This window comes from Myxine glutinosa, chromosome 2, assembly GCF_964187855.1.
Source record: "Myxine glutinosa chromosome 2, kmMyxGlut1.1, whole genome shotgun sequence".
In the NCBI taxonomy this organism is placed as follows: Eukaryota; Metazoa; Chordata; class Myxini; order Myxiniformes; family Myxinidae; genus Myxine; species Myxine glutinosa.
Window position 1 is genome coordinate 221,134,249 of NC_136262.1, and position 16,122 is coordinate 221,150,370.

The 16,122-nt window shown below is 44.1% G+C and overlaps 1 protein-coding gene across 1 annotated transcript in view; it reads right to left on the minus strand.

Moving 5' to 3' along the window:
• LOC137422161 (putative E3 ubiquitin-protein ligase HERC1) overlaps window positions 1–16,122 on the minus strand; it is a 443,323-nt gene that overhangs the window by 235,912 nt on the left and 191,289 nt on the right. The window contains 2 exon segments of the mRNA XM_078772274.1: window positions 7,457–7,652; window positions 9,920–10,683. Coding sequence (XP_078628400.1) covers window positions 7,457–7,652; window positions 9,920–10,683 — 960 coding nt within the window.

Consider the following 16,122-nt stretch of genomic DNA (forward strand, 5'->3'; position numbering starts at 1 on the left):
ATTTTGTTAATGTGACCTTTAAAAGAAAAAAAAACCACATTTGACATTTTGAAACAAATAAATTGATCCTTGAAAGTGATGTTAACTGATATCGAACTCAATTCATGGACAGTACTGTGTTAAACTTCTGTACGTTTTCCAGAAGTATCTCTTTATTTTGCACATTAGCCAAAAAAATTTTTAACAAAAACAAAAGTTAAATTACGACTGGGATTACGGACAGTAAAATTACAGTTCAGTACTTCGTGTGACCCCCACGAGCATTCAGGAGAGCACGTACACGTTGAGGCATGCTGTTCACGCGATTTGCCAAGGTTTGGACAGGAATCGCTTGCCATGCAGTGACAATAGCCTGTGGCAATTCACGCACAGAGGTCGGCTGCTGGTCCAAGTGGTCGATTTGACACGTTAATTCTGCCCACAAGTTCTCTATTGGATTCATATCCGGGGGCATGGCAGGCCACTCCATATGCTCTACACCACGGTCAGCAGGAAAGTGTTGGATCATGCGAGCATGATGAGGCCGTGCATTGTCATCTTGGAAGACAAACTTTCCTCGAAAGGCTGCACGAGCAAATGGAAGCAATGTTTCTTCCAGAATGGCCCTGCACTTGAACTGATTCAGGTTTCCATTCAGAACAACCAGGTCAGTTTTGCCCCCTGCATGAAAAGCAGCCCAAACGGTCACCCCACCACCTCCAGATTAGACTCTTGGCACTATACAATCTTTGTTGTCGGCTTCATGCACTTGTCTGCGCACTCGGACGCGGCCATCTTGACGATAGACCAGAAATCTAGACCCGTCACTGAAGATCACGTGATTCCAGTGTCCTGGCTGCCATTGACGGTGCTCTCTGGCCCACTGCAATCGGCGCTGGCGGTGTTGTCTGGTCAGCCGTGGCTTTCTCAGGGGACGTCTGGCATGATAGCCTGCTTGAACCAGTCGTTGGTTGACTAGCCTTCTGGATACAGGCACATTTGTCAGTTGCTGCCACTCAGCCCTAAGCCGATTAGCTGACTTGGTACGGCCATTGCGGACTAACCGGTGCAGCTGGTGATCATCGCTCCTTGTGGTTCTGCGGGGACGTCCTGGCCTCGGTATTGGAGTCGGGACACCCCTCTAAGCATTTCGTTTCAGGATCTTTGACACCTGACCATGAGTGATGCCATACTGCCGAGCAATAGCACGCTGTTTCATGCCGTAATTTCGTAAAGCCACCACTCCATGACAAACAGCATTGTCGAGTTGACGGACCATCTCCAGAGGAAGCGGCAATAACTTTTGGAGACGTGCAGCAGTTGTTGTTTTTTTTTTTGTTTTTTTTTTGTATACAAGATCGAGGCTCGTGAAAGAGCGAACATTAATCACACAGAAAGACAAACAGACACACAAAACAAATAACATCGGGAGCCGTAGACAAGATGGGGAGAGAGGGGGAAGGACACAAACACAACATTTGAGAGCAGGGACCGAGAGACATGGAGACATCGAGAGAACTGTGGGAGGGAGAGGGCTTTGGGGCGGAGGCATGGGAAGGGGGGGGGGGGTGGGAGAGGTATAAAACATATGGACACTGCCAAGACTTCCAGGAAAGAAGTTGGAATTTCAAACAAGGTGGATCTGGGGTGAATTAGTGGGGGTAGAAAAGATCAAGGTTTTGGATGGGGGAAGATAAGAGATGGTGGTGAACAGCTGTTTTGAAGACCTGGAAGGAGGAGTGTGATTGAAGTGAGTGTGGGAGTTTGTTCCAGAGGCGGGAGAAAAGAGGAATGAAAGAGTGAAGGTGAGCAGAGAGCCGAGATTTCGGCAGTTTAACCATCAGAGGGTGGCTGGCAGATCTTGTGCGACCTGTAGGAATATTTGGGGGACAGAGCACGGAGAGAGCTGGGGGAGCAAGGCCGGAGAGGAGTCGGTAGAAGACAGAAAGACCACCTACCTGCCTGCGGTGAGTGAGTGAAAGGCCCTTAGAGATAGCTTCATCGCGGGAGATTCCAATGATTCTGAAAGCTTTGGATTCAACAGCGTGAAGCCGAGCCAGGTGTGAGGCAGGAGCACCAGCCCATAGGGGAGAACAGTATTCCATTGAGCTGCGGATGAAAGCCTTGTATGTGGTGAGGAGCTCAGGTGTGCCTAGGAAGGACTTCGCACGACGGAGGATGCCCAGTCGGCGACTGGCTTTGGAGGCGAGCTTGGAAATGTGGTTTTCCCAAGAAAGATCATGGCAGATGGTGAGACCCAAAAGCTTGAGCGACAGAACTTCTTGGAGAGGATTGTTGAGAAAGTAGATGGGAGGGTTGTCCAGTCGATCTTTTCGGAGAGACATAGTAAGAGTGTGAGATTTGTCAGGATTGAAAGACATAAAAGTTTTCCACTAATACAGAACGCATCAACCCTTGTATACCCGACTGTGAAGCCAATCATCAAATGCACCTGTCCGTACATTTTGTCATGCCACCTGTGATATAATCCTGTTGTTGACTTCTTGCTGCGACAGACAATCAGTGACATGGTTCTTTTAACAAATAAATCACCAAAGTGTAAAAGAAACTCACCAGATTGATATACTGAGTTAAGAAAGTAAACCCAAGTGAAAAAAATATATATATTCCATATTAAATGCCAAGTCTGTATATAAAGTAAGTTGCCGAGGCATGCACCACCGTGCTTCGGGTAACTTCTGAAACGGCTATGTGACATCTTGGCATTCACTCGCACCCGACACCCAAATGGTGGTCAAGCCCGAGCGTACACCGTACCAGATGCGGGATGCTATCCGTGCTGATGCTAATAGTCCCGATTACACTGTTTATAGAGTTGTCAACATTGAGATAAGAAAATGCGGAAAAATTAAGGGAACCTGTGATGTGAGGGAGGGGAGCGGCACAGGGGAGTGAGAGGCTGAGAGGGGCTGGGAGGTGTGGGAGGGGATAGATGAGGTGTGGGGTGGTCTGGGAGGGTTTGGGAGCAGATGGAGTGTGGGGGTCTGGGAACACTGGGTGATGGTCTGGGGAGGGGGTTGAGGGTCTGGGAGGGGGTGAAGGGTCTGGAAGGGGGTTGAGGGTCTGGGATGGGGTGAAGGGTCTGGAAGGGGGTGAAGGGTCTGGAAGGGAGTGAAGGGTCTGGGAGGGTTGGGAAGGTTTGGGAGGAGGAATGGGGGGGTGAGGCTCTGAGAAGGGGGTGCCATCACCCCTCCCCGTGTCAGGAAATTTTGTAAACCAATGTGAACCAAAAATCGGTACTTTCATTGTGTAAAATTAATTAAGGTACCGATATGAATTGAGGATCGGTACTTTTATTGTGTAAAATGAACGAAGGTACCAATATGAACCGAGAATGTGCTGCGATATCTTTGCTGTTGAGAACTAGGATTTTTGTTTTTGGTAGAGGGTAGGTGGGAGGGGTTCTTTCAATCAGGGCAATAATAAAAAGCGTCTTTTTACACACTTATAGTTAACTTCATCTGAACTTTGTTTGTTTGTTTCATTTCAAATCTTTGAGCCGTCCGTTTTCTAGGTTTCATACGTCCTAGAGAGCTGAAATTTGGCCCACGGTCCCCTTTTCTGGTACATTTTCATCTATCTATAATTCCAGTAATCTCTGTGTGTATGTATGTATGTATGTATGTATGTATGTATGTATGTCTGTGACCGCTGTTTCTCGACAACCACGGGTCCGATATACTTTAAACTTGCCAGGTATATTGCTGGGGACCCAAGGATGTGCCTTTTCAAGGTTTCATATTAATCGGACACGTAGTTACCGAGCTATGTCCAAAAAACGATTCAACCAATCAGAGAGCAGCGAGCTATCACGTGTGCCGAACGTGGCGAACAGACTCTGCCTCGGACGGCACATTTGAGAGCGTATTCATTTATTTCACGTTGGAAAACTATGTTGCCGTTAAACTATGTTTTAAAACTAATTAAAACTACTTTGCGATTCTTTCGCTTTCCTGCGCGTTTGTGCACGCTATGGCGATTTCTTTACCAAACTCCGCAAGCCGTTCGCTTTGGACCAAACCATTTCATGTAAATAGGAGGGGGGGGATTGTCACCGTACTCGCAAGCCGTTCGCTTTGGACCAAACCATTTCATGTAAATAGAGGGGGGGGGATCGTCACCGTACTCGCAAGCCGTTCGCTTTGGACCAAACCATTTCATGTAAATAGAGGGGGGGGGATATAATTTTAGATATATATATAGTACGGGCATGCCCTAGTCTATCAAAATCTAATAAAATAAAAAAATTAAGAAAATTAATAAATAGGTTTAAAACTTTTTTAAAATAAAAGTGTGTAGCCGTAAAACATGTTTTTTCGTTTACTTGTTTCTTAAATAAAAATCTTAGAATATATGTATTATTTAAGAGAAATAAAGGTAAAATAATATTTCATTTTGTGTGCAGCACATGGCTGCCCATTTGCATCATTCCTGGCGGCATGGCTGTGCCACTGATGCAGTGGCCCTTGTAGATTAGAGCAGGAATTTGTAATTTGGCACAGGGTGCCAGCAATGACTCTACTCTTCGTGAAGGACACCGTGGCACCTTTATCATCAACCAAACAATGCCCGCAGACAGGAAGTCCAGTTTAACGTCAATCCAAGGGACTGCACACACATTGATAAATCGCACTCTGCCTGTTTATAACAAATATGAAACTTTATAGCTGGGTCGACCTTCAATCCCAGGTGAGACAACTTAGAGGTGAGAGTGCATACCTCTCTGCCACCCAGCCAGAACAAGTAAAATAATAAAACAACAATAGAAAGGGCTGTTATAAAATATTCTTTGTTTGGTTTCAGGGGGCATGAGAGACATACTAGATGTTTGCATCTATTGCTAAGAGGAGTATCCGTGTTTTTTTTTTGTTTTTTTTTAACATGTATCCTCCGCGGCTGCTGATTCACATTGACAGGAAATTATACGAACTGAACACCTCTCAGTCTCATCCAAGGATATTTCTCATATTTCCTCTATTTCCGTAAATCTGATTTGCATGCAGGAACACAACAATTATGGTTATCAATTTGAAATTGTCTTTTGTTTAAATGCTGAAAATCATATTTAAAAGACCATTTTAAATACAGATATCGCCCGAGCAACAGGTTAAATGTGCCAGGATTAGCAGAAACGAGTCACAAAAACGTACACATCACATGCATGAAATGCCTTGTTAGCATTATACATCATTTTGAAAGTCGCATATATATAGTAATATTTCACGAATCAATAGAAAAACCCCAAATCCACCTTTTTCAAATTCCGTTTTCTTTCCTGAAAATCCCTGTGGTGTCCATCTTGTTTATCCCGTGTTTTCCACACCAGCTCTCTCTCCCTTCCACAGATCTCCCGATGTCCGTTCTCTACTGTTATTGTGCTTTCCTCACTCTCCCTCTCTTGTCTCCCGCTCCCTTTATCATTATGTTTTATGTGTTATCATAAAATGGGCTGGTGCTCCTGCCTCACACCTGGCTCGGCTTCACGCTGTTGAATCCAAAGCTTTCAGAATCATTGGAATCTCCCGCGATGAAGCTATCTCTGAGGGCCTTTCACTCACTCACCGCAGGCAGGTAGGTGGTCTTTCTGTCTTCTACCGACTCCTCTCCGGCCTTGCTCCCCCAGCTCTCTCTGTGCTCTGTCCCCCAAATATTCCTACAGGTCGCACAAGATCTGCCAGCCACCCTCTGATGGTTAAACTGCCGAAATCTCGGCTCTCTGCTCACCTTCACTCTTTCATTCCTCTTTTCTCCCGCCTCTGGAACAAACTCCCACACTCACTTCAATCACACTCCTCCCTCCAGGTCTTCAAAACAGCTGTTCACCACCATCTCTTATCTTCCCCCATCCAAAACCTTGATCTTTTCTACCCCCACTAATTCACCCCAGATCCACCTTGTTTGAAATTCCAACTTCTTTCCTGGAAGTCTTGGCAGTGTCCATATGTTTTATACCTCTCCCACCCCCCCCCCCCTTCCCATGCCTTCCCCCCAAAGCCCTCTCCCTCCCACAGTTCTCTCGATGTCTCCATGTCTCTCGGTCCCTGCTCTCAAATGTTGTGTTTGTGTCCTTCCCCCTCTCTCCCCATCTTGTCTACCGCTCCCGATGTTATTTGTTTTGTGTGTCTGTTTGTCTTTCTGTGTGATTAATGTTCGCTCTTTCACGAGCCTCGATCTTGTATACAAAAAAAAAAAAAAAAAAAAAAAACTCTTCCACGAGCCTCAACTTAATATACAAAAAAGAAGAAAAAAACACAAAAATATACAAAAGTACATGGATGGAGCAGCAACAAAACAACACCAACTACGTCAATAGTTTGCATTTTGCATTTGCAACGTCAATTGCATTTTGCAATGCAAAGGAAATCTTTGTTTATAACTACGTGTTGTAAAAAGGAAACGTGTTTTACTTCATTTTACATCCTCATCGAGACTTGTAGATAGACATGCAATACATTTGTGGAGTAAAACATGCTGCCATTTACATAAACCCGCCGTTTTAGGGACACCGAGTTATCATAATAATAATAATAATAATAATAATAATAATAACAATAATAATAATATGTTGTTGTTATATTAAATACATCAACATCTTTAAAGCTTCCCTTTCATGTCAATGATAAAAGTGAAGCAGGAGACTTCAACAAAATCAAACATTTGTCTCAGGATCACGATAACTCAATGTTATTTATCTGTGACACCTGCAAACTAGGGAGTTCATAAAACACCTTACCCCACAGTGTTCAAGTTTATAATTCAATTGAAATAGAATACCATATTTAAAGGTCGTATCAAATAAATTCTGGAAGTTCGGCGCCGTCGAAACAGTGTTATACACCACATCATTTAACATGTATAAGTACTGCTAAACAGAAGGGTTTGAAAGTGGCAAAAAGGTGATTTGTGTTCTACAATGTTCAAGTATATAATTCAATTCAAAGTCAGAGAAAAAGTACTGCGAAACTGCAAGTTCGTTTTCTGATTCATGTTCCGATTCGTGTTCAAAATATAACATTCAATTTAAGTTAAATTGCTCCTCGATCTTAAACTGACGTTTTTGGATGGATGGATGAACAGCCAGAAATAAGTGAACCAATTGCTTAACCACACTTTGTTTTGCTCGACCCCTCAACACTGCAGGTGGGTATAGGGGTGGCTGTAAAAGGGTAAGTTGGGTGAGGTAGAGGCATTGGGGGTAGCACATCTCAGTAGAGGGCAGCCTTCATTGTTGAAACAGAATCAAGATTAAATTACATTTGACAACAGCCAAACTAGTCAATTGTGTTCCAAAAGCAGGACAGCATGGCTCTACAAGAAATTGAACGCTTTTCAAATAGCAGAAACAAAATGTAATCAAAATAAAAACTTGCAAAAAGGAACATTTCCATTTCCACATATGCCACCACAGGTCAAAACAATACCCAGCCACCGAGGCCAGGCAGGAATGGGCCCTCACCTGATATAAGGCAGAGGACCACCAGGGCTGGGCGAGTCTGGCACAACGGCAGCCTCATTGTCAGTGACAGGCGTTGTGGCTGTGGTCGTGTCTTCCAAAGAGCTGCTAGTCAATGAAGTGCTGCTCGAGCCAGATGGGCTCGTCGTCACAGGTGTTTGAACCTGTGATGATGCTCTGGTCTCTTCAGTCAAGGACTCTATTGGAGAATCATAAAACAAAACACACCAAGTACTCAACACTGAACCGTGCAGAGTTAAATGCTGAGCGGGAGATTGTGCAGCAAATGCCAGCAGTTGTACAATATGACACTATGACAGGCAAGTCAAACCACGTTTTTAAAAGTTAGATTTTTACTTATTGTGGTATCAATTTCAAATTGACAGAGCACTATGATACAATATTTATCAGCAACACTGCATTATCTACCCATAAAGCATTTCCCCAAACAGAATGTAGCAATTAAAACCTGTTAATCGGGGATTGTGACTGGACTTATTTAGCGAAGTACTTTGTAACGTTTTGTAGGGGGCTTTACGGGTCTTGTGGGTGCAAAGCAGCATTTCCCATTTTCTTTGCTCAATGTCGAATACAAATGCATCTTATGTGGTCGCAAATTTAAATTTGAATATAACAAGTGATATACATTATCCAACATTAAAAAACCGAACATTTAGAATTGATCATACAAGTATTGAATAACTGTACCAGTATTCATTCCAAGTGCCGTTTTGGCACGAGGAATGTGTAGAACACCTGAGTGCATGTTTCCACGTGACATAATTGCCTCATGCAATTGTGATTCAGCAGGTGCTACTCGTGCGCCCTTAGCTTTATCGAGGTACAACATAAACAGAGGCATTCTGAGCAAATTTGGAACAGTCTTTCCATGTCACCAGCATATGGAAGATCCAAAAACACATTGATCACATTGTTTAACAATCCATGAAGATGCCACGTCTGTCAGAAATGTGAGGAATCAAATAAATGGACACATTCAAGCAGGGTCTTCCATTAGGCATGTTGAAAGACTCTTTAGCGCGAGGAGACGAACTGCTTATGACTTCAGAATAACGTCATCAAGCCACATCATCAACAAGGATATGCCGGGATGTGGAAGATGCAGGGTAACAACTCCCATGCAGAATCGATCCATTCGCATGACCCATCTACACAATCACTTTCAAACTTCCCAGAGTACTGCAAGCACACTTGCTGGACCTCACAGAATAAGTGTGAACACCATTACGAGGCATCTCCATGATGCAGGCATCCATGCTCGTCATCCTGTGTAGCATCCAAGACTTGCACCGTGAAATCTAAGGATGCTTGCAGTGGTCAAATAAGCATGTCCGATAAACAGGGAGGCAATGGGCAATGTTAAGTTCATCGATTAATCCAGATTTATCTTTGAAAGGCATGAATGGCCATGGATGGATCTACAGAAGATGCAATGAGCGATTTGCCCCAGTTTTTATCCAGAAAGCCTCATATTTTTGACACGGAAGTGTTACGATGTGAGGTGATATTTCTGAAACCTTTCGCAGCAGTGTGATCCAATTCCATGGCAATCTGATGGCACATCGATACATTAATGAAATCCTACAGCAACATGTGTTGCCGTCCCTTCACCAAAATGGTCCACCAATGATCTTTATGCATGATAATGCTCCAGATCACAGGGAAATTTGAAGGAACTTTCTTGTCAATTCTAACAATAATGTCATGACAACCTGGCCTGCCATTTCACCAGATTGAAATATATCTGGGATATCATTGATTGTCGAGTTTCAACCTTGCCAAGGCAACCACAGACTCTCGATGAGCTGGAACAGGAGCTGATTCTGGCGTGGAATGCCAATCTCCAGGCTCAGAATAGAGTTCTCATATGGCCAATGTAAGCCAGTGCAATGCAGTGAATGCTGCCGGAAGTAGACATACCCGATATCAACATTGTTACTTCCATGTTGGATCCCTATGTGAAAACATTCGCCACAATGCAGCATCACGTGATTAGGTCACAATGTAAATATTCAGCATTTATCTCTGTCAGAGTTTACACCTCATCGGGGTCCCATTAGATCACATGAATAAATCGGATCAATAACAATCATGTGCTCGGTTTTTACCTCTGCCACCAAAGGTGGACAGAGGTTATGTTTTCACCCCTGTATGTTTGTCTTTGAGCAGGATATATCAAATAAGTTGAAGAGGGATTCAGACAAAACTTGGTGGACATGTCAGATGAGTGACAAGGATGAAATGATTCGATTTTGATGAAGATCCGAACTGTCAAATTTTCGCACTCCAAAGGTATTTGCTTTACACCCATAAAATAATGTATACGATTTATGATACAGAATACTTAACATTTCAGTTCTGCTTTTCAAAGGTAATTGAACTTTAAGGCAATTCTGTAGTACAGCATAAAGGTAAAGTTACACATAAAGATACTTCAATATTTACCATGGCGGAAGTTCCAGCCAAGACGTTCACCAAGTAGTCCAGCTACAGCGAGCTTGTGGACAATTGACTGTGCCCGCTCCATCTCAGTAAGTGATGCAGACCACTTGATTGGTGATCGTGATACAGCACGCTTCACAACACAGCGCATCAGAGCCTGTAATGCTGTTCGCAACTCAGTTTCCTCATTAGACCATGCAGGGCCTTCCCTGTCTGCATTGTGGTTACTTCCTTCTGATGATATTCGAGGAACCAAGAGCAGCTCGGCATAACGGCTGCACCCAAGCACCACACTCAAGGTCTTCATTGCACTCACGCAAATGTACGATACTTGTACCGCACGCATCTCTGCCTCGTGAATGCGTCCCATCCCATCATGCGTCTTTTTCCTGGCAGAACCATTTTGTTGAGCAGTCCCTGGGTGTTGTGCTCCACTCTGCACTTCTGCTTTGCTTTCCTGGTGTTTATCCTCGGTATCAGCAAGAGGGAAATCTTCCAAAGAAGCTCCTTCCTCATCTGGCTTGACATGTTGCTCGCACCGCTCCTGCGACTCCTGGCCACGAAGACCCCGCCTCTCTTGCCTCCAAGCTTTGCTGCCCATTCTACCTCCAGACATCCCAGGCTCCTCGTGGATGCCTGTGAGGCGAGTGAGGTCAAGCAGCACCGAGGCCGAGATGATCGGAAGTCGTCCAGCATCGAATGGCAGAGGCTCACAAGGCTCCAAATTGGAGAGCGGTGTGTCGCTGGGTGACCAACAATTCAGCACACTTTAGCCAAAGCGCACAGCAGAAAAAGAAGGAATGAATGGAAGACAAAAGAGAAGGAAAGGAAAGGACGTAAAAAAAAAAAACACTCAAAAGAATGAAGCAATGGCTCCAAGGACAAGAAACAAAAGAATAGCAGAAAGGCAAAGGCAGAAAGAGTGAAGATAGAGACATGTAAACAGAATGTGCAAATGTAACATGAAATTAACAAGGTGAATTCACTCGAGGAAAGATGGCTTGAGTTTACCCCTTACTTGCATAAACCACAAGCAAGTTACAGAAATAGCTTCATGAAGTGTATGTATAAAATACTCATTTGTGCATTGCAACAAAAGCAAGAGCTTTGTCCAAAAAATAAAAAAATAAAAATTAAAAAACGAGGAAAGAACAAACGCAATGCATAAGTAAACAATGAAGTTAAAATATCATGTCGATGCTGAAAAGTAAAATCTACGCAATGAACCCACACATCAGAGAGAAGCACGACATGATAATTAAAACCACATGAGCTCAACCCATGCAGACAGCTACCTCTCCCCTATTATGAGACTAATAGATAAATCACCAGGCTTGCTTTCCTGCAAGATAATAATGTATTTCTCTTTAGGCTGCATTAGCTTTTTCTCAATCATACTTTTATCAGAAGGCAATAATGTGAGTTATTGAGTCAACAATGTAATGCTAACAAACAGGGCGCTGTGGGATTGAAAAGAGAAAAAAAAGTTCCCTTTCCAAATGCGTAATAAAGGATTTAAATTAATTTTTGCACACAAACACAAAAAAAAGATAAAATTCAACAAAGTCGTCCTCTTCTTTAATATGCAGCACAAGGATGCAGGGTAACATCATTGGCTGGGGGCATGGCTGAACCATTGTTGGAACGCCCACTGTAGGTTGGTGCAGCCCCAGTAGATAAAGTGATATTGTCAGAAGAAATAAAATAAATAATGAGCAAGCTGCAATGATATGAAACAATTTAGTGGTTAAGTAATTGCAAAGGTGGACAATCTACAATATTTCTACTGTTGTGCTTGTGTGCTTCCCTCTCTCTCCACCTCTCGTCTCCCGCTCCTTTCATTGTATGTTTTATGTGTCTGTGCATGTTTTCATGTTCAATGTGTTAGCACTTACACGGTCCTCGATTCTGTATACAAAAAATATATATATATATATATTTGTGTGCAAATAAAAGGGGATGAGGAGGGGTAAATTAAGAAAAATCCCTCCTTAAGGGATGCGATGGGGAGGGGTAAATTGAGAAAATTACCTCCTTCAGGGATGTAATGGGGAGGGGTAAATAGAGAAAATTACCTCCTTCAGATATGTGATGGGGAGGGGTAAATTGAGACAATTAAAATTTTCCGAGTGAAGAAAGAAGGGGAAGAAGGTTAAGAGGAGAGGGAAAGAATGAGAGCATAAGACAGAGGGCAAGTAAGAGGGTCTGCCATTTTGGGATACAAACCAAATACACTACATGACCAAAAGTATGTGGACACATGAACATTGAACATCTCATTCCAAAATCATGGGCATTAATATGGAGTTGGTCCCACGTTTGCTGCTGCAACAGCCTCCACTCTTCTGGGAAGGCTCTCCACTAGATGTTCGAACATTGCTGTGGGTATTTGCTTCCATTCGCCACAAGAGCATTGTGAGGTCATGATGTTGGGCGATTAGGCCTGGCTCGCAGTCGGCATTCTAATTCATCCCAAAGGTGTTCGATGGGGTTGAGGTCAGGGCTCTGTGCAGGCCAGTCAAGTTCTTCCACACCGATCTCGACAACCCCATTTCTGTATGGACCTTGCTTTGTGCATGGGGGCACTGTCATGCTGACACAGGAAAGGGCCTTCCCCAAACTGTTGCCACAAAGTTGGAAGGACACAATCGTCTAGAATGTCATTGAATGATGAAGCGTTAAGATTTCCCTTCACTGGAAATAAGGGGCCTAGCCCGAACCATGAAAAACAGCCCCAGACCTTTATTCCTCCTCAACCAAACTTTACAGTTGGCACTATACATTCGGACAGGAAGCATTTTCCTGGCACTCACCAAAACCAGACCTGTCCATCGGACTGCCAGATGGTGAAGCACGATTCATCACTCCAGATAACGTGTTTACACTGCTCCAGAGTCCAATGGCGGCGAGCTTTACACCACTCCAGCCAACGCTTGGGATTGTGCATGATGATGTTTGGCCATGGACAGACGATTTTTACACACTACGCACTTCAGCACTCGACGGTCCCATTCTATGAGCTTGTGTGGCCTACCACTTTGTTGCTGAGCTGTTGTTGCTCCGAGATGTTTCCACTTCACAATAACAGCACTTACAGTTGACCTGGGCAGCTCCAGCAGGGCAGAAATTTGATGAAATGACTTGGTGGCATAGAAAGGTGGCATCCTATGACGGTGCCACGTTCAAAGTCATTGAGCTCTTCAGTACAACCCAGTCTACTACCAATGTTTGTCTTTGGAGATTGCATGGCTGTGTTCTTGATTATGTAGTCACGTGATAAAGTAAGTACACCCCATGTAAAGTTTTGACTTTTTCAACATATTTCAACATACAGCTATTTGATCTTCATTTCAACAATACTGACAGATAAAGGTGATATAATACAACAAATATCATGAAACATTTACATTTTGTAGTCCATTGTATAATTTGAACCCTGGTGTTGGCTTAGCGGTTAGGGTGCTGGCTTGGGATCCTAGGGTCCTGGGTTCGAATCCAGGTTGATCGCTGAATTAACGCCAGGGGGGTTGACTCAGCCTGTCATCCTTCTGAGGTCGGCAAATTGAGTACCAGCTTGCTGGGATGAATGATCCCGGTGTGTGCCCCGGTTTAGAATAGGTACACTGTATCCCTGCACATCGAAGAGGCGACGAAGGGTTGGCGTCAGGAAGGGCATCCGGCCATAAAAACATTGCCTCAAACAGGGAACCATGATTATCATGGGGCCCGCAAGGCTAACCCCTGCTCGAGCGGGGAAAAATGGCCTTAAAACGATCATTCATATATTCATTCAGTCCATTGTATCATTTAAATAAACATAAATGCAAATTTCGCATGTGGAAAAAGTAAGTACACCCTTGGCTCTAATAGGTGGTATTGCCCCCTTTGGCAGAAACAACCTCAAGTAGGCGTTTCTTATAACTGTCTACCAGTCTCTGACATCGACTGGGAGAAATTTTTGCCCACTCCTCCATGCAGAATTCTTTCAGCTGTGCGATGTTTGAGGGGTTTCTTGCATGCAAAGCTCGTTTCAAATCTCCCCACAACATCTTGATGGGATTTAGATCCGGGCTTTGACTTGGCCATTCCAGAACCCTCCATTTCTTTCTTTTCAGCCATTCCTTGGTGGATTTATTGGTATGTTTAGGGTCATTGTCATGTGGCAAGGTCCACCTTTGGTTGAGCTTCAACTTTCCGACAGATGGACTCACATTATCCTCAAGCACCTTCTGGTACAATGAAGAATTCATAGTGGATTCTATGATGGTGAGCTGCCCAGGCCCTGATGCAGCAAAGCTGCCCCAAACCATAATATTTCCACCACCATGCTCTACAATTGGTTTCAGGTTTTTGTGGTCAAATGCTGTCTTTAGTTTTCGGCAAACATGTCTTCTGGTACTGTGGCCAAATAGCTCCACCTTTGACTCATCTGTCCAGAGCACATTGTTCCAGAAGTGCTGGTCTTTGCCTCGGTGTTCATTGGCAAACTTTAGTCTTGCCCTGATGTTCTTTCTGGACAGCAAAGGTTTCCTCCTGGCACACCTCCCATGTAGATCAAATTTGTGCAGCCTCTTTCTAATGGTAGACTCGTGCACTTTGACATCACCAGTGGCAAGAGCTACCTGTAGGTCCCATGATGACATTCTGGGGTTCTTAGAGACTTCTTTCAGCATCTTGTGGTCTGCTCTCGGGCTGATCTTGCTGGGGCGGCCTGGCCTGAACAAGTTGGCAGTTGTTTGGAATCTTCTCCACTTGTAGATGATCTTCAGGACAGTCAAATGATTGATTTCAAATTGTTTGGAGATTTTAAAATTCCTTCCCAGACTCATCGGCATCTATAACCTTCTTTCTGAAGACCTCAGAGAGCTCTTTTGATCTCGGCATGGTGACGCCGCACACTTCCACAACAAAGAGCAAACCAAACTAAATGTCTGGGGTTTAAATAAGACGGGTTCCTCCAAGATCCTCTCTCACGATGTTCTAATCATTTGCACTTGAGCTGGTGCACCTGATTCTAATTTTAGGTATTTGAAGTAGTGATAAATGTAGGGGTGTAATTACTTTTTCCACATGTGAAATTTGCATTTATGTTTATTTAAATTATACAATGGACGACAAAATGAAATGTTTCATGATATTTGTTATATTATATCACCTTTTTTTTTTTTTGGTATACTGAATCGAGGCTCGTGAAAGAGCTGACATTTACTTCACAAACAAATCAACCAGACAAACAAAATATATAAAAAGAGGGAGCGGAAGACAAGTGAAGGGGAAGCACACAAACACTTGAGAGCACACAACATTTAAGAGCAGGGAGATGTGTGGGAGGGAGAGGGCTTGGGGGGAGGAGGCGTGGGAAGGGGGGGGGGGGTGGGAGAAGTATAACACACAAGGACACCAAGGACTTCCAGGACAGAAGTTGGTATTTCAAAAAAGTGGAATTGGGGTGAAATTAGCAGGGATAGAAAAGATCAAGGTTTTGGATGGGGGAAGATAAGAGATGGTGGTGAACAGCTGTTTTAAAGACCTGGAGGGTGGAGTGGGATTGAAGAGAGTGAGGGAGTTTGTTCCAGAGGCGGGAGAAAAGAGGAATGAAGGAGTGAAGGTGAGCAGAGAGTCTTGATTTTGGCAGTTTAACCATAAGAGGGTTGCAGGCAGATCTTGTGCGACCTGTAGGAATATTTGCGGGATAGAGCCCAGAGAGAGCTGGGGGGGCAAGGCCAGAGAGGAGTCGGTAGAAGACGGAAAGACCACCAACCTGCCTGCGGTGAGTGAGTGAGAGGCCCTTGGCGTTAGCTTCATCGCGGGAGATTCCAATGATTCTGAATGCTTTGGTTTCAACAGCGTGAAGACGAGCTAGGTGTGAGGCAGGAGCACCAGCCCAGAGGGGAGAGCAGTATTCCATTGAGCTGCGGATGAAAGCCTTTTATGTGGTGAGGAGCTCAGGTGTGCCAAGGAAGGACTTCGCACGACAGAGGATGCCCAGTCGGCGACTGGCTTTGGAGGCCAGATTTTAAATGTGGTTTTCCCAAGAAAGATCATGGCAGATAGTGAGACTCAAAAGCTTGAGTGACAGAACTTCTTGGAGAGGATTATTCAGAAAGTGGATGGGAGGGTTGTCCAGTCGGTCTTTTCGGAGAGACATCGTAAGAGTGTGAGATTTGTCAGGATTGAAAGACATGTTCCACTTGTTTGCCCAGTCT